At 40.4% G+C, this 26,727-nt stretch overlaps 1 protein-coding gene across 1 annotated transcript in view; it reads left to right on the top strand.

Moving 5' to 3' along the window:
• NRP2 (neuropilin 2) overlaps window positions 1–26,727 on the top strand; it is a 159,256-nt gene that overhangs the window by 60,252 nt on the left and 72,277 nt on the right. Inside the window, exons 10-13 of the mRNA XM_029284702.1 lie at window positions 6,283–6,427; window positions 8,719–9,068; window positions 13,520–13,664; window positions 21,770–21,886. Of these exons, the coding sequence (XP_029140535.1) occupies window positions 6,283–6,427; window positions 8,719–9,068; window positions 13,520–13,664; window positions 21,770–21,886 (757 nt within the window). The remainder of the gene's footprint in view (window positions 1–6,282; window positions 6,428–8,718; window positions 9,069–13,519; window positions 13,665–21,769; window positions 21,887–26,727) is intronic.

Here is a 26,727-nt window from a genome sequence, read left to right as displayed (position 1 = left end):
AGCTCCAGCCATCTCTCACTCAGGCTTGTGCGGTGCTGCCACCGTTCAGCTCATTCCCCTCCCCCGCTACCACTTTTCTAGGATGGTCGCATACCACCTGCCAGGTGCCAATGTACCACAGGTGGTACCCGCACCACTGGTTGAAAAGCCTTGCTCTAAACAAATTAACAATGCAGATCAGCATTTCTTGATTACTGATATATTTCTGCATCTGGACACATCAGGTAATCTGAATTAGTGAAAAAGATTGCGTGCGGTGTAAGGTAAGCTGGATGTGTATCTCTGATGCTGTTGCAATTGAAAGTTGCAATTGAAAGAAAAGTTAGATATGAGCTGGATTCCTTTCAGTTATTCTAAACCTAACCTGTAATCCCTAAGGCATTCTGCTGTGTGGCCCCCTTTCCTTCTTTTTTTATTCTTGATTGTATTGTGCCTGAGAGAAAAGACTTAGAAACTCACGTGTCTATTGTTTCACAAAAGCTTCTTGTGCTCCACTGAATTAAAAGCAGCTCATTAAAGGCTATTTTTGAAGACTGCTTGAGGCTTGAGCTACAGTGAGAGGACTTAGTAAAAGATCTGCCATATCACAGTACATAGCTAGTGGGTTAGGCCTAGCTTAATAGGTTAAAGCTGAATAGTCCTGTCTTATCAATTTCTTTCATTTACATTTACACTCTCTACCTTAGTATACTGTATATACTAAGATTGATCCTCTACAGAAAATCTGATAGACTAGACGTATAGGTCTAGTCTATATGCCAATATAAATTAACATCCGTATTGGCATATAGTGAGAGCCCATTTAAATTAAGTTTCCATTAGCTAAATATGTAAAGAATTGTTGACATGAAATATTTCATATCTGTGAAGAATATGAGGTTCAATTATTCTATGCTGGTGTGTGATGACAAAAAATAAAGCCACTTCTTAAAAGCTTTTAATGTTGCCTTTTCCCCTTTAAAAGCATATCTTGCTTTGTGCTACTTATGACTTTAAAAACTTGCTGTTTGCATTTAGTTCCAATAAATATGAAAGCCTGTGCAGAATATTCTCTGCAGTAAATCAAGTGCAAGGATTTCAGAAGGAAGAACCACAGCTTGATTTCTTCAGATTATTTGCATTTTTGTATAGAAACCTGAAGCTAATCCGAATATCTTATGCTTTGAACACAAAGGCTGTGATGATCAGATTTAGCAGCCCAATGTAGGTAATGGCATCTTTGTGGTTATTCATATATTCTCCTTCAGAAAGGCTCATTCCAATCAAGCAGAGTTGGATGATAGTCATTCGTATTTCATACCAGACTTAAGATGAAAAAGTCTGGAGGTGACAATATTGCCACATTACAATCTGGCCATTCATGTCTCATTTTCAGATTCCCCAGTGCTGTGTAAAAGGAGAACACCCTGGGCTCAGCTGCCTCATTTCTTCTGTGTTGCTCTTATAAATCACATTCTTGGAGAAAAGATGGCTGCTAGGACTAGGGGAGGATCACTATGAATTTGCTTCTGAATTACAATTTGACTGCCATCCTGTGGTTGTTGGATAACAAAGAGTTTATAGTACTATAGGGAGGCCTTCAGTTCTCACATTGATTGGCGCACTAATTTATGCCGATCAGTGTGGCATCTGATTAATCAAATTTATCCGATTTTGAAAAGGTGAGCTGGAGAGGAAGTGATGGGGAAACACCCCAGTACCATTGATTCATATCATTTCTAGGTTATTTTTACCTGCATGTGGCTGCATTTGGGGAGGAAGGATCACTCTCTTTATTGGAGGGGCTCATCTATGTTCTACCCATCTCCTCATTAATCTGTGATTATTTTTGAAAAAAAGATTTAATTCACCAGATAACAAAATTGTTGTTTTTTCAAAAGCCAATGTAGACATTTCATTTTATGTACAGTGTTCCAGGAAGAAACATCGCATTACTCTTAAAGGCATTTGAATCCTTATTTTGAAAGGAGCCCCTTCCTGCCTCCTGGAGTGACTGTGATTCTCATTCCCCTCACCCCCATGCTTTAGCTGAAAGACCCCTGGAAAATTATATTGGGCTATAGACATTTTACCATCACAGGCATTTGCAGGGAAATCTCTCTCTCTCTCTCTCTCCCTCCCTCCCTCCCTCCCTCCCTCCCTCTTTTCCCAAAGTTTCACATAGGGCCAGAAAAACTGCCAACAAATATTGTGCGCAACTACAGTATAAGGGAATGGGGACATGGGGGGGGGGGAGGAAGAGGAGGAAGTTGCCTGATTAAGCATATTGAGGCTTTTAAAAGCCAAAAATCAGCAGTTGTTCATGTTCTGTGTTTTGCTCCACAAATACAAGTAGCATATGGACCTGGGTGTATCAGGTTTATTCTTAACCAAAAAGGGAGTTTGTGGTTTGATTATACTTGTAGTTGTAGACTTTGCTATCAACTCTGATACCCCAGTCCCTTGTGAGCAGATTGGATTACTAACCATAAGACTTGATACAGGTCTTTTGAGCATGGAGAGCAGGTGCCAGGCAGGTTAAATCTGTAATTTCCAACACTTAAGGGAAACGTCGGCTGAAAAGTGTCCTTAGTTGAGTGGACTGCATCAAGGACAGTGATATGTGAAGCAATTTGTAGTTTCAGCTTGGGGGGGGGGGAAGTACCATTGTCTTGGGGACCTTTAGCAGCAATAATCGATGGCAAAGGCACCATTAGGAAAAACAACAAAAATACTTATACTGTGTATACGATTTAAGAGGTAATAATTTTACTTGGAAGAAATACAGCAAGTAATTCATTTTGGATCTCACACTCAGTACAGTAGCAAGGAAAATGCTCTTTTTCCGAAGTGACTGGAGCCCTAGGTAACTTCCATGGTCTTTGAAATAGCATAATCTGTCTAGGAACATTTGGTTTGATTTTTGTTGCCAGTTGCACATACCTAAATCCTGCTGTTTCTGGAGGAATCTTAGGCTTTGCACATCTGTTTGGTATTAGGCACCTGGCTGAATCATAGTGTGTCTAATGAATGAATTGAGCCTAAAGTTGTGATGAGCTGGAAGGTTGTTAACATTTTCCTTTGAAAAAAAAATAGTGTTTGGATTATTTATCAGCTATACAGAAAGGATTTAAAAAAGTTGATGCCATCACAAAATTCTTCCTGATCCTGTTCCACCCTTGTAAATGAGAAAATGCAAGTTGCTAAAATGATTGGCACACAACACAGCTTCAAATAAGAACAACCCCCTAACTTTCACACCACAAAGGAGGCTTGAATCAAACTCCGTGTGAAAACTAAGGAAGCAAAGCAGAGAAAAGAGAAGTCACCATATGGAATAAGTCAGCAGAAAAGGTGGCTGAAGGGCAAGGAATTAAAATCTGTTTCAGAGGAACGACTTTGTAGAAAGAATAGGGCTGAGGCTGAAGTTGCAAAAATGTTGAAGACGGATTAGAAGAGAACAAGGAATAAGGGTACAGGAATAGGGCTAATGGGTCTCCCTTGCCTCGGATTCTTAGATGACATGCGGCAATGCCACCTTATGTGGGTTGACTCAATGTGGAATGCTTTACCGCAGTATCAAAATACATCTGCACGCACATACATATGGATATTGGCAGAGGTGAAAGCCACTCACGGCAGGCACCGATACTTCCAGACTTCCTGCGGAAAAGGATATCTGGTGACTGCTGAGTAAGGGAAAGATAGGGGAAAGGGTGGTCTGTTGGGATAAAATAGCATATTAAAAACACATCAGTCATGCTGCCAGTGTGATCTACGGTGTATCTTTTGGCTTAGCATTTCTGCTCCACTCTAAACCTCAATTATCAGCACAGATTTACAAGCATATATCCTTTGCTCCCGTGTCACTATTTTGCCACCCTGAGGGCAAGAAAGTGCTAATTGTGCTAACTACCTTGCCTGCTTGCTCTGACTCTAGCATGAAGTTAACAGGGAGGGTTCTCAGTCGCACTGAGTTCTTCTTCCCCCCCCCACCGCGCACCCCCCCAGCTGTCACAAGGTGCATGACCTGATGGTGGGGAGAGAACGCCACCACCATCACCTTTGCCACTCCTCTCTCAGCTGAGGTGCTTGCCAGGGCACGTGCTCACGAGTGACCAAAGGAGGCCCTTGTACATGGTTAGAGGCATTAGCTCCACACCGGGTTAGCCTTTTGCCCAAGGCTTTGCGTCAGCGCCTTTCTTCTCACGCTCTGTCTCTAGAAGGACGGCTCTCCCCTGCCTTTCATGCAGAGCACAGGTTCATACAGCGGCCACAGCGGTCGTGATGCATTGGTTCTGGCAAACAGTTTTGGCCCCAAGATGACTAAATTGTTTCAAACAGAGGAAACATCTGCATTATTTCTTTAATCCTAGTTCCCCTGGAATCTGAGGGAGATGTCATAGGATCTCCAAACAATGCCTTGCCTGAAATACCAGGATTCTTAATCTCTAAATTGTTTAACTTTTACTTTACAGTCAGTGTTCGTTTGGGTTGCATTTTCCTTAAGCCCATCTGAAGGTGCACACAAATTTAATGATTCCTGTATCCCCCCCCCCCAAAAAAAAGTATAAGAGAACATTATGTAAAAAGTTGATTGTTTGGAACACAGAGATCATATTACAAACACTACCAGCAGCAGCAGCAGCAACAACAATAAAAGCCCTCTTGTTGTCTGGCGAGATCTATTAGAAGCCACCTGCTTAGGAGTCCCAAATCAGATCTAGAAGGGCCCCATGCCTCTAAGTCAGTGGTTCTCAACCTTTTTAATGCCGCGACCCCAACTGGTCGTAAGTCGAGGACTAAACCGGTCGTAAGTCGAGGACTAAACCGGTCATAAGTCGAGGACTAAACCAGTCGTAAGTCGAGGACTAAATTGGTCGTAAGTCGAGGACTACCCAACCGGTTGTAACTCGAGGACTTTCCCTGCCCGGGAGCGCCACGCATGTGTGGTTCCGCCCCCTGCGCCGGCCGAGGCGTAGCTGGCAAGTGGCAGAGATGGAGCAGGCCGACCACCAGCTGGCCCAGCCCAAGGGCCATGGCACCCGCCGGAAAAGGGGGAAAAAATGGCGGACAAAAAAAATGGTGGACAGTCTTGCTTGGCGACCCCCGTGAAATGGTCGATCGACCCCAAATGGGGTCCCGACCCACAGGTTGAGAACCACTGCTCTAAGTGATATTCCCTCTCCTCACCTCTACAGCCTGCCTCTAGAGATTTAAACTGTTCCTTCCTGAACATGGCTTGGTAGACAGCTACTTAGGAATTTTGCTCTCCAAATGCGACATGTCAGGGCCTTCTTGCTTTTATGGTTATGCCATCAATTTTCTGTATTTTATACTATGCTGTTAATAGTAAATTGCTGGACTTTTTAGAAATGGAGCAGCATATAAACTGAAGTAATAAAAGACAATATGGGAACAATTTATTGTAGATTTTTTGGGGGCCTTTGTATTAAACAAAGGATAAAGCAAAAATTGCTGCTACTTTCCCGAGCTAATAAAAAGTAGAAGAAAAAGGGAAGAAATGGTCCATATGGTAATTAAGGATTATGACCATCTGGTAAGACAGGAGTTTGTTTGAATAATTCTGCAACATACGTTGCATCAAGTGAAAATCTTATTAAAATGGTTTTTTTTTTTTGTCTGCACATGGACATAGAAAAGAAGTGACTGTCATCTTTTCTTGGAGGGATTATAATTCCATGGGAGAAACCAAAGCATTGTACACTAACAACAGTCTTCACTTATTAATTTGTTGATTTGAATCGGCATTGCCAAAATTTGCTGGAGACAATAATCATTACTGCTTACGCCCACTTTGTAAATATTGAAACTCAAATATGAATGGGCAAAATCTGTAGTTCAAGTTATTTTTGTTTGCGTGCTCTATTTTAGGCAAATGAGATCTAGATTTTAGGAGGGTTTTGAACATCTTGCACTTCTGGGAATTAAGCCAATGTGCTTCAGATTTGTCTGTTCAAAACCAGAACTAGTTCTTATTTAATTGATTTGTCTGGAATTGTATTTTTATGTTGCTGTTGCAATATAGTAGGACTGAAGGGAGTTTCACCCATCCAGCTTAGCACTGCCAATTGCACAGGAGTAAAAGAGCCTTTTCCTAAAACATGGTGCAGCATTGAAAATTATTCTTATCCAAGGCAAAGAATTCAAAGGGAAAAGTAATTACTCCTCTGTTTTGTTTTATTACGTAGCCAGTTGCTTATATTTCCTATCTGTTCTTTTCTGTTTTGCTCAGTTTTATGCAACGGAGGAAGTAAAATGTTAAGAATGTCTCTTTCTCAGGTATTTCAGGCAAACACCGATGCTTCTGAAGTGGTTCTCAACAAAATCCATGCTCCAGTGCTGACTCGGTTTGTGCGGATCCGTCCCCAGGTTTGGCATAGTGGGATCGCCCTTCGACTGGAGCTATATGGCTGCCGAATTACAGGTGTGTATCCTTTCTGTCGCTAAGAAAGACCTACCATTTTCTCTCTTTGCTTGACCCTACAAATTGTGGTCTAGTTGCTGTTGGTGTCACAGCCGTGGCAGCTTCTTGTGCAGAGAAATGGGGAATGTTCTGAGATGGGCACTTCAGATTATCTCATGATGCTGTAGAATTACAGTTTTGGGAAGAGGACAGGTATCACTTAGCCCCAAACCCCAACAAACCAAACCAGCCTAGTCCACTGACTACATTCCCTTTACAGATAGTCCTTACCCTTTGACCATAATAGATGCCAGAATGACAGTAAGTTATGTTGGTTGTTTAGAAGGTCTGCATGTGACCGCACCCAAATTTATGACCTTTTTTTGCAGCAGTCATTAAGCAAATCCATTGTCCGCAATGAGCATTTGGTGCCTGAAACCAGAAGTAAATAATCACTTTCTGGCAAAAACAACAACAACATTGGAAACTGCAGTCACATGACCACGGGGTGGAGGTGGGAGTGGGAAAGCCATCAGACTGAATTTGTGTCATAAGTAGTACCTGGGGAGGTCCATCATAACTTTGACTGGTCACTAAGTGACTGATTGTAAGTTGAGGACTATCTGTACTAAGACCTTGTCTCTGGAGGGAGGTTCTCCTTGAAACTTGACTAGTGCGGCGTGAAAGACTTACCAAAAGGATCATAACACGGACCCAATTTACAAGTCTTTTTTTTTTCCTCAAGGATTTCCTGCAGTTTCCAAAGGCTGTGCATGCAAGGGTTTGTCTCCTTAAATTATCTTGAAATGCATTTTTCTTCAACCTGCATACTTTAAAAAATGCAAATGCAGCTGCTGAGAAAGAAAATGATATTTCATATGGTAATCAGGGAGAGAGGTATTAAAGCTTTCTTTATCCGCCATGGTCTTAGTGCAAATTGCTACATCAAAGCTTTATTTTCTATGGGAAAATTCCCATCCCAGCGGCTGCTATTGTATTTTTTTTTTAAAAAAATCTGAAGATTCATTAGGGTAATGCACAAGTTTGTGTCTGAATCAGCCCATCAATACATACATGCATACTGGGTTTATTCTCTTCTTAAATGGCCCACATTACAAAGAGAACAATCTTAGCCCCATCAGGCACTCCTTTACCAAGCAGCACACAATCATCCTAATTGGTTCAAAAGCTACCATTTTAGGGAACACAAAATTTGTATTCAAGTTCTCCAATGCTGTTTTGTATCCTTTTGGCCTTTGTACCAGGAGAATATTGACAAGGCTTTATTGCATCATTGGGGCTTTCCAAGCAGACATGCAGTCATACTAAGCATTGCTGCTAATCAGTGTTTGGGAGTACTTGTGTTTTTGCTGCCCAGCACTGACAGCACTTAAAGGCTTGCGTTTTATCAGTGCCCTTGCATTTCCTAATCTTTTTCTTGGAGGACTGACTAAGTGAGGTTTGGAAAATGCCCAGAGTTGATACTGGGTTTTGCACAACATGATTGTCCAGTACAAATGTTGGAGGAGAAGGAGAAGCAATTGGCCTATGCAAATAATCACTTGAGTTGAGGCTGCAATCATGAAATGATCAGGAGGGATTCAATGACCCTTCACTCTAGCATTTTTACCTGATTTGGGAATGTAGAGCCACTGCATCTTGATTCTTTCTTTTTTTTTAAACATAGCAAAGAGATTTCAAACGACTTCTTAGTTCAACTAACATTTTGAAAGTTGGAAATTCTGGGTCATGAGATAAGTAATGTTGCAGTCTCACTGGGATGCTTATATAATTGCTTTTCCTTCTGCCCCCACCCCACCCCATTAGTTGTGGCTTCACATGCCACAAGTAAATTTACATGTAAAAAGAGAACATTGAGCCTAGCCATCATTTGATTGAATTTAATGATATTTATTTTTTAAAAGAGCTGGAACAGCAATCAGGATGCTATTACTGGAGGAAAGATTAGCTGGAAGCAGAGGCTAGTTTGGATTAGGGATTTGGGGAGAGGGTGTATTTTAAGCAACCACCAAGGGGTCCCTGTAGCCTATGAAAGCTGATGTCCATGGTACTCTCTGAGCTTGGCTGTTTTCTTGCAGACATTTCATTACCCAAACTAGGTAACATATATCACTGGTACCCATGAAAGCTGTAGCAAAGCAAAGCAAAGCTGGCTTTTGCACTCAACTTCAGTACCTAGAAGTTGATTGCAATGAGGCATTATTCTTCCTATTTCACTGCAGATTTTTTGTCCCTCAACTGATTTTACATAATACCCATTTCTATGCTTACTGCTGCTCCTTTTCATACAGATTCACCCTGTTCCAGTATGTTGGGGATGCTTTCAGGACTTATCCCAGACTCTCAGATCTCAGCTTCTTCTACCAGAGAGTATCACTGGGTTCCTAGTGTGGCACGCCTAGTCAGCAGCCGCTCAGGATGGTTCCCCCGCATCCCTCAAGCCCAGCCTGGTGAGGAGTGGCTGCAGGCAGACCTGGGCCTCCCTAAGAACGTGAAAGGAGTGATTATCCAAGGGGCCCGAGGTGGGGACAGCATCAATGTGGCAGAGGCGCGAGCTTTTGTGAAGAAGTTTAAAGTGGCCTACAGCATGGATGGGAAAGACTGGCATTCAATTCAAGATCCCCGGACCATGCAGCCAAAGGTAAGACTTCTTAGCTGGAATGTAACAGTGGGCTACAGGGCACTGGTACTTTTTTCCTTTTTATTGCTTCTTCCTTCCTGGTGAAATTTATTATGGCTGCTTACACCCATGGGAGCCTTTGCTTCAGGAGACGCAAAGGAGTCTATCCACTTTGAAGGGTCCTTGTGCAAACCACAAAGTCATATGTTTCACACTTGTCTCAGAATAAAAATAACCTTATTCTATTCTGGTGATTAGTGGTTATGTAATAGGTCTCGTGAGCTGCTTAAAGCTGAAATGACTGAAGGAGCATAAAAGCATTTAAGATGAATGTATATTTTAAAAGGACGTGGGAAGGAGGAAGTACATTCTTATCTATGAATGAACTTCCTCCTTCTTTCCTCCCTTCCTTTCTTCCTATTTAGCAATAGGATCATCTTCTTGTAGTGGAAAAGCTGGAACACTTAGAAGCTGGAAAGTGTCATCTATTTTTCACTTCTTTCTCTTTTCCCTCATAGGGCAAATTTACACATGGGCCTTTTCATTTCAGATTGCACGTGAAGGCACAAGTGGCTGAATGTGTCTTTAAACGCCCAACAGCAACCATTGACCACTTACCGTGCATAGATGTTAGAAATAAGTACCAGCAGAACAGAGCAGTAAATGTTGGGGAATGCTCTGTTGAGAGTTTAGAAGACACAATGTCTGTACAAGGCAGGGCCCTCTGCTTCCCTGGGCTCTTCTGTTGGTTTTCCAAAAAGTGCATGAGGCTGCCTAATCACCAGTCTTGAAATAGGGTTTTATTGCTGGTCCAGGGTTTGTTTTTTGGGGAGGTCTGTGCAACAAAGGTGCTGGGTAAAAAATCTTGTCTTTCAACCCAGTATCTCAGGGGGTGGGGGTGGTGTCGCCCTTTTTTCCCCCTGGCCCACAAGTGTTTTTCTGGTTGACTGGGAAAATAGAAAATGTAGGCCTGAGATTACATCCATATCCAGCACTCCCTATGCCTCACCAATAATTCTATCATGCTATTGTAGGAAGTGAAATTGGGATATCTTGGTGGCTTGGATAGACAGAACAGGACAGACAGCAAAGTAGTATCCAGTTAGAAATGATGGCAGTTGTGCTTTGTCTTTTGTTAATGAACCACTACAGAGAAGAAACTGAGATGAGCGCTGCCCCCTAGAGTCGGACACAACTGGACAGGGGAAACCTTTGCTGTTTTTCCTTTACCGTTTTAGCAAGAGGGTGGCTTAGTCTTGATTACTTCTCCCCCACCACCGCCACCCTTTCTGCAAAGAATGTTTGGCACAGCCCTGGTGTTCACTGTATCCTGCCTTGTCTCAGTTTTATCTCCTCAGTGAATAGCAGGGTATTGTTCTCCATATGATTCAGAGGAAGGTGAGGGTACAGACCATTTGTGATAAAAATAGCCTGCTTTAGAGCCCATATTTGGTTGTTCTTATTGAAGGTCCTGCTTCATTTTTCCAAGTTTTCCAATGACATTCTTACTTGTTAAGGATTTAAGAGATGAACTTTTGCACCACTGTAAAAGCCTTAATTCAAGAGGCCCAAGGCTCTAAATCATAGACAAACACGAAGTCTAGGTTTCTGCTAGCCAATTCTTTGAATTAATACATATGGTATCATAGAGAGGTGTCTTTTAGAACTTGATGGAAAAATGTGTGGGGCAGATAAGGAGAAGAAGACTATTAACAGTAGTGTTTACACAAGAAGTCAGTAGAGTTGTACCAGATTTGAGTCAGTATATCTGGGATCAACATCTAGCTAAGAGGAGGCAAGTCCTGTGCCAAAGCACACTGTGTGGTTTGTCAGATGGACTGCATCCCGCTTGGCAGCAGCATCCTGCTCTTAGGCATGGAACTTTTCAGTTGGCCACAAACTCTGGCTAGCAGAGGAAGGAATGAGATGGAGACAGAGGGAAGGAAGGGTAATTTTGAAACTGAAGCACCATATCCTGCCTCTCAATTACTTTTCAGATCAAATCTATTTGAAAATAACTGCCTTAGCTTGTACCAAAGGTGAAAAAGCCCTATCATCTTATTACTATAGCCATCTACCAAAAAGTATGCTTTAGCTGATGTGTTTACATAGCATGCCACCAGAGTTCAACACAGGGTGATTGAGATTTGTTGGGCTTTTCGTGGATTTTTGTTGCATCTTGAACTGAATGTGAGTCATGATCACCAAATCAAGGCTGCAAGTTTTGCATGCACAGAAGACCCCCAATTGCAAAGAGATCTTTAAGCATGTTCATCAGAATGATCTTTCAGCTCATACCTTTACTACTTGGAGATCTAAGTGCTCCACGTATGAAGATCCATAAAAGAGTTGAGAATTAGGAAAGTGGGATTATATGCCCATCTTGCTCTTACTTTAACTAGATATTGTAATTGAAACATCTGCAGAGAGTTTAGGATTTTAGCAAACCATATAAATATGATGTGAATGTATGTAGCCTGAAGCTACATTAGAAGGATTTTCACACATAAGGATTTGAAACAGGCTAGAGATTAAGCTACAACCCACTCCTAACATACTTTTTTGTTTGCACTTATTATTTGGTTTACACCATATTTCTACTTATAGTGGTTAACAAAATTTAAGAAACAACCACAACATATAGCAAACTGGAATTAAGTCTGGTAAAAGAGATACATCTTTGTAGATTTTCTGAATGCTAGGAGAATGAGTACAGAACACAACCCCCTAGGAGACTGCATTTCAAATTCTTTCCCATGGGGCAGGAAAATGGGCCTATGACACGGGGGCATCTTCCATAGGACGTATCCTGTAGATCATAACAACATATATAACAAAAAAGGTCATCGTGAGCCAGACAGGTCCAAAGCTATTCAAGTTTTGAAACATGTGGAATTGTTCAGAAGCAATTGGCAACCAGTGCAGATCTTTCAGTAGAGAGGTCATATGATCCCTGTATCTTGCAGTGGTTAGCAGTCTTAAGTGTCATTTTTTGCTCAACTTGCAGCTTTCATTTTTCACAGGTAATGTCACATAGTACTGAGAAATGATATAACCAAGATTTGACCAGATCTTGCCCATCAACCTGTTTCGTTTAATTTATAACATGCCTTTCCTCCAGAAGCTCAAGGCAGTATTGTAGAACTCCACCCTCCAATTTATTTCTACAGCAGCTTTGTGAAGTAGGTTGGGCTGAAAAAGAGAGCCTGGCTCAGTCACCCAGGGAGCTTCCAGGCTGAGGATGCACATGAACGCCTGTCTCCCCATGCCTAGTTCAAACCTTAGCCACTGTTACACTCTGGTTTATATAGGCTGAAGTTGGACATATTGAACTATATATTCCCTGAGGGTCTCTGAAGAAAATCCATATTGTGCTGAATTTCTTAAAATCCAAGATAAAGGAAATTTCTGCTCCTGGCTAATGTAATTGAATTATAATCGAAGTAACCTAGGCTCACCAGTAGTTTTGCAGATGATATTGTTTACATAAATGTTTACTATTTACTTTGTCTCTTATGACAACAAAATTTATCTTTCAGATTTCCAGGAAAAAGACTGTTAGAATTTCTCTAGATAGTTCAACCACTAGTGCATTTAAGATAGAAAATGTTTTCTGACAATCTTGGCCAATTTTGGTATAACATGTATTGGGTATTTTTCGTTTTACCTTCTCTAGTAGAGGTAAAATTCAATAAATGTATTGTCATTTATTCTTAAAAAAGCAGCTTCGGTATTACTTCACCTCAATAAAAAGCAATCTGCTGACAAGATGATACTGACAGCTTGCATTCTTAAATATTACAAGCTTTTGTGGTTTGGTCTAATATGTCAGCAATTGATGAAAAGCTATTAATGAAAATGCTACACTTTGAATTCAAACTGAAAAGGTGCCCTGGAGTAATATATACTTATGTTGGTGCTTTCTGGGCTCACACAGCAGTCATACAATCCCAAGAAAATCTGCTTGTGGGATAAGGAGATGCTAATAGCCATGCATACTCTGAAGCACCTTGTTGCTCCCTGTGGTGCTTTCTTAATTCAAACACATGTTTTCCATAGATTGCACAGGTGGCTTTTGAGCTCAGAGAAAGATGCAACTTCCTTCAGGGGATTGCTGACACCTAAACCTTCTCTGAAATACCTTTTTGAATTTGGATGCAGAGAACAGCACATCCTTATCTGAAAGCTAACAAAAAGGTCCTTTTTCAAACAGACCGAGTTTAAACCATTATTATTATTTTCCAGCATTTTTCTATTCTGTCTTTCCAATGGTCATTTTATAACTAGTTACATTTTTTAGGTTGTCCAAATTCATTACACTGGACCCAGTTGTTGCTTAGTAGAAAAAAAAACTTCAGGTAAATTTTAAAGAAAAACCAGTTTCCCAAAGAGTTGCTGCCTTCTTTTATTATCTGTTTATTTTTTATGGCTCTAAACCAAGGAATGTCCTACTTAATCTTTGTTTCTCTAAGATATTTGAAGGGAATATGCACTACGACACCCCTGAAGTTAGAAGGTTTGATCCTGTTCCTGCACAGTTCATCAGAGTTTACCCAGAAAGATGGTCTCCAGCAGGGATCGGGATGCGATTAGAAGTCCTTGGGTGTGACTGGACTGGTAAGAGCTCTATGAATCTATTTCATGTCATGAATCCTTCAGCCATTTTGGTCCTGGGAATGTTTGCATAAAAGTTTCTATGTGAGAATCCAAACTGATGACATTGCACCACAAATATTTTCCTTTCCCCACTCTTCCTGATGAATAATTCTTGCTCTGCCTAGAATGAGTAGAAATGTTTTCTGTATGTATTCCTGTGATGATAGCTGTTATGTTTCGAGATTGGTGAGGCATTGACGAGGCGATTGGAGCAAACAACAACTCTTTATTCAGTTAACAACAGAAGCAGCACTAACTGCTGCCGAACCTCTATTTATACGGGTCACCGCTAGGCGGCGGCCAATAGAATTAAAGCAGGCTTTCCCGCTTAAATGCAAATTAACAAGTCTGTAGACAGAAAGTCTGGGGTTTAAAGGGACGCAGCCATTTGACCTTTTCCAACAGGTTTTAAGTAATTCACATGAATACATAACAATAGTGAACCTCTCTTTCAGCTTTATGTTTTCAGGATGGCAATATTGACTGTGAAAATCTTTAATAGAAGATGTCTTTGATAACATTTACTATTTTCATTGCTTATTCTCAGCCTATTAGAGTTCATAAGTTGTTTTATACTCTCCTTTCTGGACAATCTTCAAGTTTTGTATATGACTGGCTATGGATGTTCGGACCCCTTTCCCTTGTAAACATATGCCTAACTTCACAGCTTATTAGGCTGTGGGGACATAAATTCAGTGTCTATAGCCCTGTAGCACCTTCCTCAAAGCAAAAAGAAAATTCTTTCCAAATGGCATTCAGGGTGCAGATTAAAAAAGGAAGATAAGTTTTCTTAGTTTTTCCTTCTCATTTATATCCGCCTTCTGACTGCTTCATGCCAGGACTTTCCTATTTGTGGAGAGCAGGCATTCTGAATCTCAGCACACGAAGAAAATGTTAAGGTCCCCCATTTCTACCAATGAAATAAGAGGAGCAAGAGGGTGCACGTGTGCATGTGTGGAATAATCTATATGAGCGAACATATATATTATCAGGGTTTAAAATGGGGAGAGGAAGGGGAAGGAATGTTTATGAAAAGTATATGAGAAGAAGAATGGTATGTAATGGTGGGGGATAATATTCTAATGACTGCACCCGTCCTGGGCAATTGAGTTGCACTTTATGTAATTCTCAAAACTGATGACTCTGTATGTCTGTTTTAATTATTGCCTTGCTCTGATTTTATGCTATGTTTCGTGAGATCCTTTATTTTAATTCATATACCCAGCAACATACATTAGGAAGAATTTCAGTATAATTAACAGGAACATCTCAAGAACTAGGAAGACTCAGCTTGAGATATCTGTTCCACAAGGTTAAACTCTTATATTTCAGGATTCTTGAGAGAGAGACCAATTATCTGTCGATCTAAGGAATCAAAATGTTACACATATGATTTTATAAAGAAACTGCTTATTCTTCCTTTTGATGTGTAATCATAAAGTATGAAAACCGTCAGCTGGATTTAGCCCTCTACCTTCCAGGCTTAGCTGAAATGACAAAAAATACAGCACAAGCTACCACTACCAACTAAATCCTTTTACTGCTGACTATTAGAGCTAGAAAATTATACTTTCTCTTTTATTTTGTTAAGATGCATCTAGCAGTCAGTCTGCTTTCCAGATGTCATTGGTAAAAAAGGTTTGATTTCTGTTTGGAAACCACATCTGTAAAAAGCTTGTTTGTATAGATTGGCTTGGTCTGTACAAACTTCCAAAGAAGCAGTTCCCTCACTGGATTGTTACTACCTTTCAATAAATAAACTGTATGATACTTTGGCATGCATTATCAAATATATATGAAAATAATAACACATCTACAATTTTAAGTTAAAATTGATAAACTGACCCTTTTTGCTATACAGAGTGTTTTTATTTGACAGGGAATGTTTGAACCACAAATCTAAAAATCATAGCCTCAGTGTGGAAGATATTGTGGGAACTTCCATGCTGCTCTATCAGAAGCATGATACTGCTTGAGTATCCATATATGAGTATAGATTGCTCAGGCAAGGGAAAGCTACACTTGGAGACAGAATTTTGGAAAGTTTGCATAAAATATTGATATATAACTTGGACATCCTGCCCAACATTATTACATTTGTCTTTGTCCAGGAATCAGAATATAAAAATCTCTCAGACCATCTTACAGGATTGTCACTTAGGGGAAAATGGGAGCTGGCAGCATTAAATATCTATGCTACCTTGAGATAGCCAATAAACCAACCAACCAACCAACAAATAAATAAATGAGATTTTTTTTTAAAAAAAAATAAATACACACATTTTTGGAATGGAAGAAATCTGCTGGTATAATAAACTCCCAATTGGCAAAAATGTCTAATGCCCACACTACTTTAGAAATACAAACAGCAAGGACTGTGGCTTCTTGTATGTCTCACTTAATATCATTTCAGGCTGCAAATTGGAGGCTCATATGATTAAATCAGGGGTGTCAAACTCGCAACGTCACGTGACATGTCGTGATGTTTCATGACTTTTTTTCCATTGCCAGCAATGGGGTAGGCACGGTTTCAGCATGACGCATCTGGTCCGCAGGCCGGTAATTTGACACCCCTGGATTAAATGGTCTTTCATCTAAATGTTAGGTGTCTAGAAGAAAGACTATAGCCTAATCATATGCCATTAATGTTATTCATAAGAAATGCTTTTGCTGGGAAGCACTTGACTGAATGCCTTTCAATCTACTGTTAGAACCTTTACATAAAGCCTTAGGCTGATCATCAGTTTCAGGTTAGGATTTTTTTTTTCTTGAAAGAAAGACAAACCAAAGCTAGATCCAGAATAGACTAGACAACACTAGACTAGACAACACTAGTCTAGGGTCTTCACATTTATCTGCCGGTTGCCCTTACTGCGCCTCACTTCCTAAAACCATTAATTGATTGCATTTAAACCAATTTTGGATACCTCTTTGAAGAACATTCTTCTTTGCAACTTGGTGCTAGATTGGGTTTTTTTAACCCTCAAGGACTGTGAGTTATGGTGGTACTTATTTCTCTTTGTGGCCTTAGTAAGATCTTGTTAAATTATTTAAATATGCAGTAAATGACCACTTATGGTGTGACTTGCAAGTTTGACCTTTAAGTGATCCGTTTCTGGAGCCCTTCAGACCTGAAGTACCTCTTACAGGAACTTGGGCCAGGAGCATTTGGCATTCTAGCTACTTGGTAGGAAGAAAAATTGAAACATTAGGTCAACAGCTGGCTTGTTTCAAGGGCCTGCCAACATTTTTTCCCTTCTGAAGATTGACAAATATTAGCTCGTGACTGGTTCTCTCTCCTTTGAACTTGCAAACATCTGGTTTCAATTGCTTGACAGCTTTGTAACAGGATCCACAACTACCTCTTGCAGTACATAAACTGCCCAGCAGGAGGGAGACTCTCTTTTGCATAGGTTCCATTCTTAACACATGTTGTCTCCCCTGCTGTTGTGGTAAGTTTGCTTTATTCTGCTATGAAATCTGCGCAACTCTATTGACCATATATGACACTGCAAAGCTTCTAAATTACTCCAGCAGAGGATGCAGGCACACTATGGGGCTTTCATGTTCAAAGATCTCTCTGGAAGTTATGTTCCTGCTGTAAATCTCCTGAGTACAAAAGGAAAGGGTTTAATGCATCTGATGTTCAGCTTTGGATTTCTTGGTTCCCCAGATATTTTTAATAACCATTTTGTTCAATTTCTTTTCATGTAAGCTGCTGTTAATACCCTTGAAGATGTATGGCTGTATAACAGATTTGAACTTATAAATCATACAGCTCAGAGGTTGTGTAGTATTTTGTTGAAAGCCTGAGAATTATTTTGTACTGCGTCACATGCTGAACAGCTATTTAGACATGGCACGAAGTAATCAGACGAGGTTTGCCAAGTAGCAAACTCCTGTCCTCACAGCATGACCAAAGTGTCAGAATGTGTGTGTGTGTGTGATCAGTCTAAATAAATCCACTACATGATGAAGTCCTCTTCAGTAAATATTATGAACTGTAATCAATCATGCTGGTCCAATTGGTAGATAGATGCTTTGCGATTTCTCAGTCTAGAGGGCTAAGAAAAAGACTGGCCCAAGTTGCCCAGCCAGCTTCTATTGCAAAGAGAGGACTACAACATGAAACTCTCCCCTAAACTCCGCTGAAGATGTTACATAGCCTGGTAACGAAATGTTTGTAAACCAGCCTACAAGCTTGGAGAATGAACCTTCACCCTCATGAAATCTCCCTCTCTCCCTCCCTCCCTGTCTGTCTGTCTGTCTGTCTTCCTCTCTCTCTTTCCCTAATATGCTCACATAGCACCCTAACCTGACTGGATTGATCTCAACAGATTGAGCAAATATCTGCCAAATAGTAACTCTCCTGCCAATGAAACTGATTTTTCATTGTTTATTTACTTGAACAGAATTTGATATTCCTCATTTAGAATTTGTGTTGGTATATCATATCTGTGAGCTTCATGATAACACTGGTCTTATAGAGTCTAGCATATGATATTGCACAGAAAGTTTCTTAAGAGGATAAAATGGTTCTCTATAATGCAACCTCATTCTTTTCTTCCTTTAAATTGAAGGGGCAAGTACTTATAATATAAGTTATTGCAGATCTTATTCATTTGTGACTTTAACTGATTTTGACACTCTTAGGGAGTTTCCTGGAGTGGTGAGCTGTACAGCCAAATGTAATCATGCGCTTGTCTACAAAAAGCCACAGAACTTTAAAAATCTTCTTGTACTTCATAGATATGCCATTTGAAGTGTTGCGTGACCTGTTCTTATGCACTGGCTCATTTGAATGTGTGTGTGTGCTTTCTCTGTGTCTTACTCCTTTTTTGAAAGAAAAAAGTATTATTCCTGACGTCAGTTTTCTTAGGGCTGCAGTAAATCTCTTTGCCAGTTCAAATAAAAACCAGTAAGACTACAAGTCTAAAAAAGATTGTTGACCACCAAGCCCAAAGATGAAAGAATTCTTTATTTCCTTTGGATCCATAAATCAATCTCCAGAAGGGACTTGAGCTATATTGATATCTGTGGCATGTGGGAAACTTAATTGCCTTTCGTCCATTACTTTATTATCCTGCACATAAAAGGGAACCTTTCTATTAATTTTATGACTTGGTTGCTGGGAGTTTGAATTCATTACTTAGTTAAAATTCATCTGGCAGGTTTTTTTTCCTCCTTTTTTTTTTTTTTAGTTCTACTTGATTTCCAGTACAGACTTCCTATGCTTGGTTCATATTTGCAAAGGTATTTGTCCGCATGGTGTTTTCAGAGAGACAGCATAATTACTCATCTATGAATAATTGCTTTCCTCTTTTCCCATTGCCTTATGGATCATATGCAGCTGTGGTTTTAATGGTCTTTGTTACCACGACCTTATGTTGCATCAGATGCAAAGTGCTGTTCTGAAACATGAAAGCTTAGAAGGGAGCACAGGCAGTCTTCAAGAGCACCAGGCACATGAACACAAGGGATCCAAAGTAGACTAATCTTAGCCTTCAAATTTGGACAGCAAATTAGGGGCAGCTGCCAGCTAGTTGTGTTGATCCATGAATAGAGCCCACTTAGCATACACCAGGAATCCTGTTAATCCACACTTTTGGCCACATAATCTGCCTTCTCTTGATTGCTGGGTATCCCTGTGTGTTCCGTATGCTAGTTGTTTGTAAGGAACAGTTTAGCAGAATCATTTACTGAAAGTTTCAGAATAAGAAGTTACAAAATAAGAATATTCACTGCAAAAAAGGGACTTTTATGAGGGTTTGAATACATTCCTCGAAGCATTAAATCAGTAATGTTTTATGGCATCTACAGATTATATGTTTTTATTACCATAGAAAACAATCTACACCAGTGATGGCGAACCTTTTAGAGACCGAGTGCCCAAACTGCAACCCAAAACCCACTTATACATCGTTGGGTGCCGGGTGGGTGTGGCCCATTGGGTGGGTGTGGCCCATTGGCTGGACATGGCCCATTGGCTGGGCATGGCTGCAGTGGTAACAGCAGACTGGGTAGGACTAAAAAGTTCAATCAATCAATTCCAACTTTGCAAGATCTTTTTTTTTTCCCCGCAAGAAGTTGAAATTGACTGATTGATTGAACCTCTCTTTTTTTGCACACGGCAGCGGAGGCCTAAAGCGAAAAGGTTTTATAAAACCCAGCTGAAGGCCTAGGACTGGGGCGATGGCGCACGAGCCGGGCTCTGAGTGCCACCTCTGGCACCCGTGCTATAGGTTCACCACCACTGATCTACACCATCAATGTATAATCTTGAAATAAGAATATTTATATACACAGAATGTTTGGGAGAGGAGAAAAGAAAAAGAAAAAGATAGAAATGGACTGTATTTCTACAGTCTCAGAAAGAAAGAATTCTTTGAAAAAGAGAGAGATTTTAAATATGGAAGATTTAATTATTTATACTGGACAGTTCTTTTTGTGTTAGTTGGCATCCCTGAGATTTTGAGGTTGTGCTGAGGGCTGTTGCTAAACAGCTGGTGGGAAAAGGTTTGCTCATTCACAAAATGTCATCCATGAGGAGCAGTTAAAGTGGTTAAAAACCACTGATTCCTCATGATCCTGCCTCTCATCCTTTCTGCTTCATTTCATGCAGTGGGTACAGTTCAAATAAAACACTGAGCTGTACTGTAGATACTAATTTTTATTTTTGAAGAGAGTGTAGGATCCATCAGAAAGAAAAAGTGAGCTGTAAGTTGACAGCATTATATATTTTATCTTAGTATATGCTGGTGACCTCAGATTTACATAATGGCTATAAACAAAAATAAATAGATTTGTTTCCAGCTGTGATAGTCTATTGTAATAAAAACAACCAAGAGGCCTGTGGCATCACAAAGACCACTAATCCATTATCATAGGAGCTTATTATTTTGAAAAATAATAGTTTAAATCCATAAATAGTAGGTTTATGTTTTGGTGAAAGAGAGTAAAAAGGGAACAGGGTGAAATGAAAAGAGAGAAGAAGGGTGAAACTGCATAATGTCGCAGGTTTGATATAACATTTTTGATAGTTAACATGTCATTGGTCAAAAGCTTTGATCTATTCATAATCTGTAAAAATGGTGTTGAATTTATTAATGAATTTATCATCAGTTGCATTTTTTTTCTCTTTGAAAGTTCTTGAGGTGTAAGATATAGAAGCGTTTTCTTATTGCTTTAAAAATATTGCCATTTCTGATGTATCCATGTCTTCTGTTGTATGGAGTTTGGACAGCTTGTCCTATGTAAAGGGGACAGAAAGTGGTGTATATTGCTGATAGACAATGGCATGTATTAAAAGTGGAAGACAAACAGCTTCTCTTGATTTGTGGGACTGACATTATTAAGTCAAAATCTAGGGGTTTTTTTTTTTAGAGAAGATGTGAGAGTAGAGTTGGTGCCTGGGCTACCATAGGCATGAATTCTTGTTCCTATGTCATACTATGATCATAACTGTTTCTTTCCTGGGTCTGTCTTGTAATGATTATTTATGGGAACCAGTATAGCACTGTTCATCTTTTTTTTAAATATTCATTGGCTAATGAATTTGGATGCTGGCAACTGGCATGTATTTATGATGGTTGTAGTGTCCCGGGGTCATGTAATCACCTTTTGCGACCTTCTGACAGGCAAAATCAATGGGGAAGCCAGATTCACTTAATAACCATGTTACTAACTTAATGACAGTGATAACTAAGGCGAGAAATGTCATAAAATGGGATAAAACTCACTTAACAATTGTCTTGTTTAGCAATGGAAATTTTGGGTTCAGTTGTGGTCATAAGTCAGGGGCTACTTGTAGTCACTTGCTTTCCTAAGGACTGGATCTTTTTGTTGAAGCCTTTTTGGATCTGCCAGATTATCATTCAAAGAGTGGTAAATGGTTGTGCAATAACGAACTGGCCTAGTATTATTTACCCAGGCAAGCTGAGGCCAAATAGGAAGTGAAGAAAACTAAAATTCTCTTTGCTATCACATATGATTGCTATCTCACTTTGATCTAGAATCTGGTGAGATCATTCATTTGTCCTTTCTTTTCTCTTTTCTTTAAATTGCAGATGTTAAGTCCACTGCGGAGACATTGAAGCCCACATTGAAGAGTGAGGAGATGACCACTCAGTTTTCCACCGATGAAGAGGCAACAGATTGTGGTGATGGTTGTGTGGAGAATGGAGGTATTTCCTTAGCCAGTCAAAACATATCAAATTTCACACAAGATGTGCAAAGTGTGTGAGTGGTAGAGCTGCACACGTAAACATTTGTGTAATCAGGTACCTTAACTGCCGCTTCGAAGTTTTCAAACTCTATTCAGCAAGGGGAGGAAGAAACCCTCAGTACAAGCAGGTAGGTGGCATTGTAGCAGGCCTCAGCTCAGAACCTTTATGTCAGGAGTAGAAAATCTAAGGCTTTCCAGATGTTTTTATAATTAGGAAGGCTGGTGGGAATTTGTTGAGAGTCGAAAGTTATATCAGAGTTTCTTTAATGAACCATTTCTTGAGTATCTTCACCAATGGTCTGACCATGCTGATTTCAAGAGAGAGTTATTTCTCTTCTGGACCTTAAGAGTCATTATGTCATTAAACCTGTGGTTTAATGTATTCAGGCTGCCTGCTTTCCTGCAACTCCTCTTTCACTTCCCAACCAAACTGCTCTCTTCTATTGCAGTTCACACCATTTGTCCCTGTTCAGGTTGTAGGCAACAGCCATCCACAGCACTGTCTACTGCATGAATATACTCCATCCAAGGGGCCAGAGCCTCTGTTAATCCCATCTCAAGTGGCTTTCCTTAAGATCACTCACCCCACCATTTGCCTGGCATTGCTTAGTATGTTATATCTGAGGTACCACTTATGAAGTAGTAAATAGCCATACTGTATGATTTCACCTCCTACTCCTTTTCTTTTCCCAAGGAAGGCTAAACATCTCAAAATGACAAGCAGTGGCAGCACCCCCATTCCATGGCAAGGGGTGATAGATACTTGTGCTGTTGTTTTGCTCTGTCCATGTGGCTGGTTTTTTATGTTAGGATTGCAAATCCCTTGAAAGAGGTGCTTCATCATACATGAGAACATTATGAAGCAGTTCTTTTTGAATCCTCGGAGTTACTGCCTCTTCTTTCCAAGCTCAAGTAGAGAAGATCGTGTCCTTTCAGGATTTGGGGGAAAAAATGTACCATGCCCTTTCATTCCATAGCACCTCTTTCAAAGGATATTCATGACCCTGCAATGTAATGTAATACAGGTAGTCCTCAACTTACAACAGTTCATTTAGTGACCATTCAAAGTTACAATGACACTTAAAAAAGTGACTTATGATCGTTTTTCACACAGCCACTGCAGCATACCCTTTGTCACGTGATTTGGATGCTTGGCAACTGGTTCATATTTATGACAATTGCAGTGTCCAGGGGTCATGTGATCAGCTTTGTGAATTTCTGACAAGCAAAGTCAATGGGGAAACCAGATTCACTTAACAGCAACTTAACAATTGCAATGAGTCACTTAACAGCTGTAGCAAGAAAGGATGTAAAATGGTGCAAAACTCACTTAACAAATGTTTCACTTAGCAACATAAATTTTGGGCATGATTGTAAGTTGAGGACTATCTGTATGCGCATTCCCTCCTATCTTTCCATCTCTTTGGCTAGAAGAGAATAAACAATTCTCTGATGTCAGTGAGTTAGAAGCCACTTATAGGGATTGTTTGTATTGTTGTCAGTAAAGAGTTTGCAGCTAAGTGATTGTTCTTGCTTCTCCCTCATTCTTAGCCAAGAAATCTCAGAACTGCAGAATGATATTATTAGTGACAGGCCAAACTCTAGAGAGGCTTGATCAGAAGTCTGATCTTATTTAATAGCAAGGAGTAAGTTACTTCACAAAACATTGCATTGATTTATTTTAATGTTAAGAGTGGTTTCAGGGGAACCGCCTGATATATGGATACTTAAGCAATATCCATACTAAAGTATCCAGAAATAACCTTGAGTAGCTTCAGATAAAATGGTCCCTTCCTCCCCTGCCTCATTTTTTCAAATAGTGTGGAAGCATCTGCTTGTTTCAACTTAACCTTCTTTCAGACATGCTGATTTTCAGATAAGCAGTTAGCCTTGGGAAAATTCACCTAGAATTTCAAGTAATCTAAACATTATACAGTGCATTGATGAATTTCTACTTCATCATGGATTACATTAATTATAACCTCTGTTTGTTTTATTTTGATTTAGCTGTGATTTTAAACCTCAAAATAAACAATCATATGATATATGTATTATTTTCTTTCTTTGTGTTTTTATAATAATTTTATTAAAATTATACTTACAACAGTAAAAACTAACATAAATTGAAAAAAAAATAAAAGTAAAGCAAAAAGTAGAAGTGCAGAAAAGAAAGAAAAAAGGTGAAATGAAAAGGGAAATAGAATAAAATAAGAATATAATTGTTCGAAGAATAATTTGGGGGTTCCACGAGCCAGGGTGGCGCAAGAACAAATTAAAAATGAAATCTAGACATATTGTGAGAAACGAGATCCATGTATTTCCCAAAGCAAAGAGGTTTGTTTTGGAGGGTAGGCTACAGAGAAAATGGGGTCCAGAGATTTTGGTTTTATAGGGGGACTGGTCCTTGGTGTGACCTCAGGGGTTGTGGTTGGTGTATGTGCTGCTTTTAGTGTCTGACTTTGTCAAAAGGCAATTGTCCTTCCTGTGCAGATTGAGGTGCTCCTGTCCTGGGCTTTGATTCTGAGGTGTGTATGAAATTCACAAGGCAGAGGTCCCCACCCTCCAGTCCATGGACCGGTACTGGGCCATAGTATGCCAGCAACTGGGCGGCACAAACAAATGAAGCCCCATCCGCAAGATCAGTGTTTCTCAACCTTGATAATTTCAAGGCATGTGGACTTCAACTCCCAGAATTCCACAGCCAGAAATGCTGGCTGTGGAATTCTGGGAGTTGAAGTCCACATGCCTTAAAATTGTCAAGGTTGAGAAACACTGTGCAAGATGCAGGCAGTAGCAAAACTAAACCCCCTCCAGTCCACAGAAAAAGCTTTTCTCCATGGGACCAGTCCCTGGTGCCCAAAAGTTTGGGGGCTGCTGCCATAAAGGAAGATCACTCTCAGATATATAAATTCCTCCCTAAGTGTGGATTTATTATGAGGGGATCTGGCATCTTCCTTATCCTGAGGGGATTCCTGCCTTTAGATGGAGCCAGTGAGATGCTAGTCTAACTGTTAGGGTTAAAGGTTTATTCTGAGGCTGGTCGGCAGTTCAGAGGGCTGCTAAAAGTATACGTGTGGGGTCAGATCCCAGGCCTTTTAACTTCCAACATAGTAAAGAAAAAGAAAATAAATAAAGAAATGACTTCCCCCTTCATTACGAATAAAAACAAATTTAGTAACTTACCACCCTCTTAAATGATATGATTCCCTTCTATATCCCATCTCTTATCAAACAAAGCTATAAATCCTTGTCATTTTAGTGTGGATGTCAGTAAAACTCTATTAAGGATTGCCAGAGATAACAATATATCTATTTTTAACCTTGATCAAATAAACAAATTTTATATTCCATCTCCTTACATCCAATAATCGTGATCTTTAGTCCCTTCAAATAATATCATAGAAGTTGATTTCTTTTTAGTTTTTCTCTGTTCCTTCTCATAAAATCCTTCAAAACTTTAACAAGCTTCTTTTATAAATCCAATATAGGAAAAGTATTCAGGTCACTCTGTTGATTTGTTATTTGTATATTCTTTTTAATTATTAAGACATCAGCCAGTTTCTTTTGCAGGTCCAAAATAACATTCTTTTTACTATGTCATTCTTGTAGTGTATCATTTTTAAATCGACTTTCAACTCTGTCTCAAACTTGCGAGGTAGAATTTGTTCCTCTTCCATAACATCTTTGTAGCACTATCCCTGAAAGGGCCACTAGAGTCCGGGTTCCTCTGTCCCCTTCTTCAGGCAATTTGGCTCTTCCCCACCCTCAGCCCCGTCCTTTGCCTCATGTTCTTTGCCTGGCGCCCCAGTGTCTCTATCACTGTCTATTGCTCAGGCCGACTGCTCACTTCCAGTCAGTTTCACATGTGCCCCACTCAGTCAGCTCACCTCCACCAGCCTCGAACTCATCTGGTCCTGCTGTTCTTGCCTTGGCTCACCTGCCGTCAGGCTCACCTACACCTCTGGTTCATCTGGATTATCTGGCTCTGCCTCTGCACACTTATTGCCCCACTCGCCTGGCTCCGTTATGCGCTGCCTTGTTGGCTCCGCTGCTATCACCTCTGCACCTGGCTCCATTATACGCTCGTTTGTCCAGCTCCGTTGCTTTCACCACCACACCTGGCTCTGCTGCCCTTGCCTCATTCACCTCCATTATTTCTCTGGGTAACCCTTACCACATGGGAATGGCAGCCATGGGGTTGTCTGGTAGGTCTCTTCCTCTATCCCCCTCTCCCCCCTCTCTCTGATTGGCTGCTATTCTTCCACTCTACTTTCAACTCCTCTCTTCCCTCTACTCTGCTATCATCCTATTGCTCTTTATTCTCCTTCTGCCTCCTTCTCCTCCTCCCCTTCTCCTCTTCAGTCTCCCTTTGTTTTCTCTTTTCCCACCATGTGCTCCCCCTTTTAACCCCTCTTCATCAATGCTGCTCCTTCCCTCAAATTTCTGAGTGATACCTCCACTCCCGGTATGAGGATATCCGGCCACTGGTGGAGTGCTGTCACTTGGGGGTCTGCTACACATTTCCCCAGCCAAGAGTCTTTGGTGCTCCAAAGAGTGGTGAACAGTTCACCAACAGTGAACTCACCACCTCACCTCCTCCATGCTATGACCTGCCTAGAGTGTCTGAGGGGGGTGTATCACCCTTCTTTTGGCTCTTTGGGCTTACCTGGGGTGAATGAGCCTTCCTCCAAAAGTTTAGCAGGTTCAGGGGTCCCTGGAGCTGGGAGCTCATTCTCAGGTTCCAACTGCTGTGGAGAGGGTCCACTTGCCTCTCCTCCAAGCCTATGCATAGTGGATGAT

This window comes from Protobothrops mucrosquamatus, unplaced genomic scaffold (assembly GCF_001527695.2).
Source record: "Protobothrops mucrosquamatus isolate PMUCROS unplaced genomic scaffold, P.Mucros_1.0 scaffold_9, whole genome shotgun sequence".
NCBI lineage: Eukaryota > Metazoa > Chordata > Lepidosauria > Squamata > Viperidae > Protobothrops > Protobothrops mucrosquamatus.
This window is presented reverse-complemented; position numbering and strand designations above follow the sequence as displayed.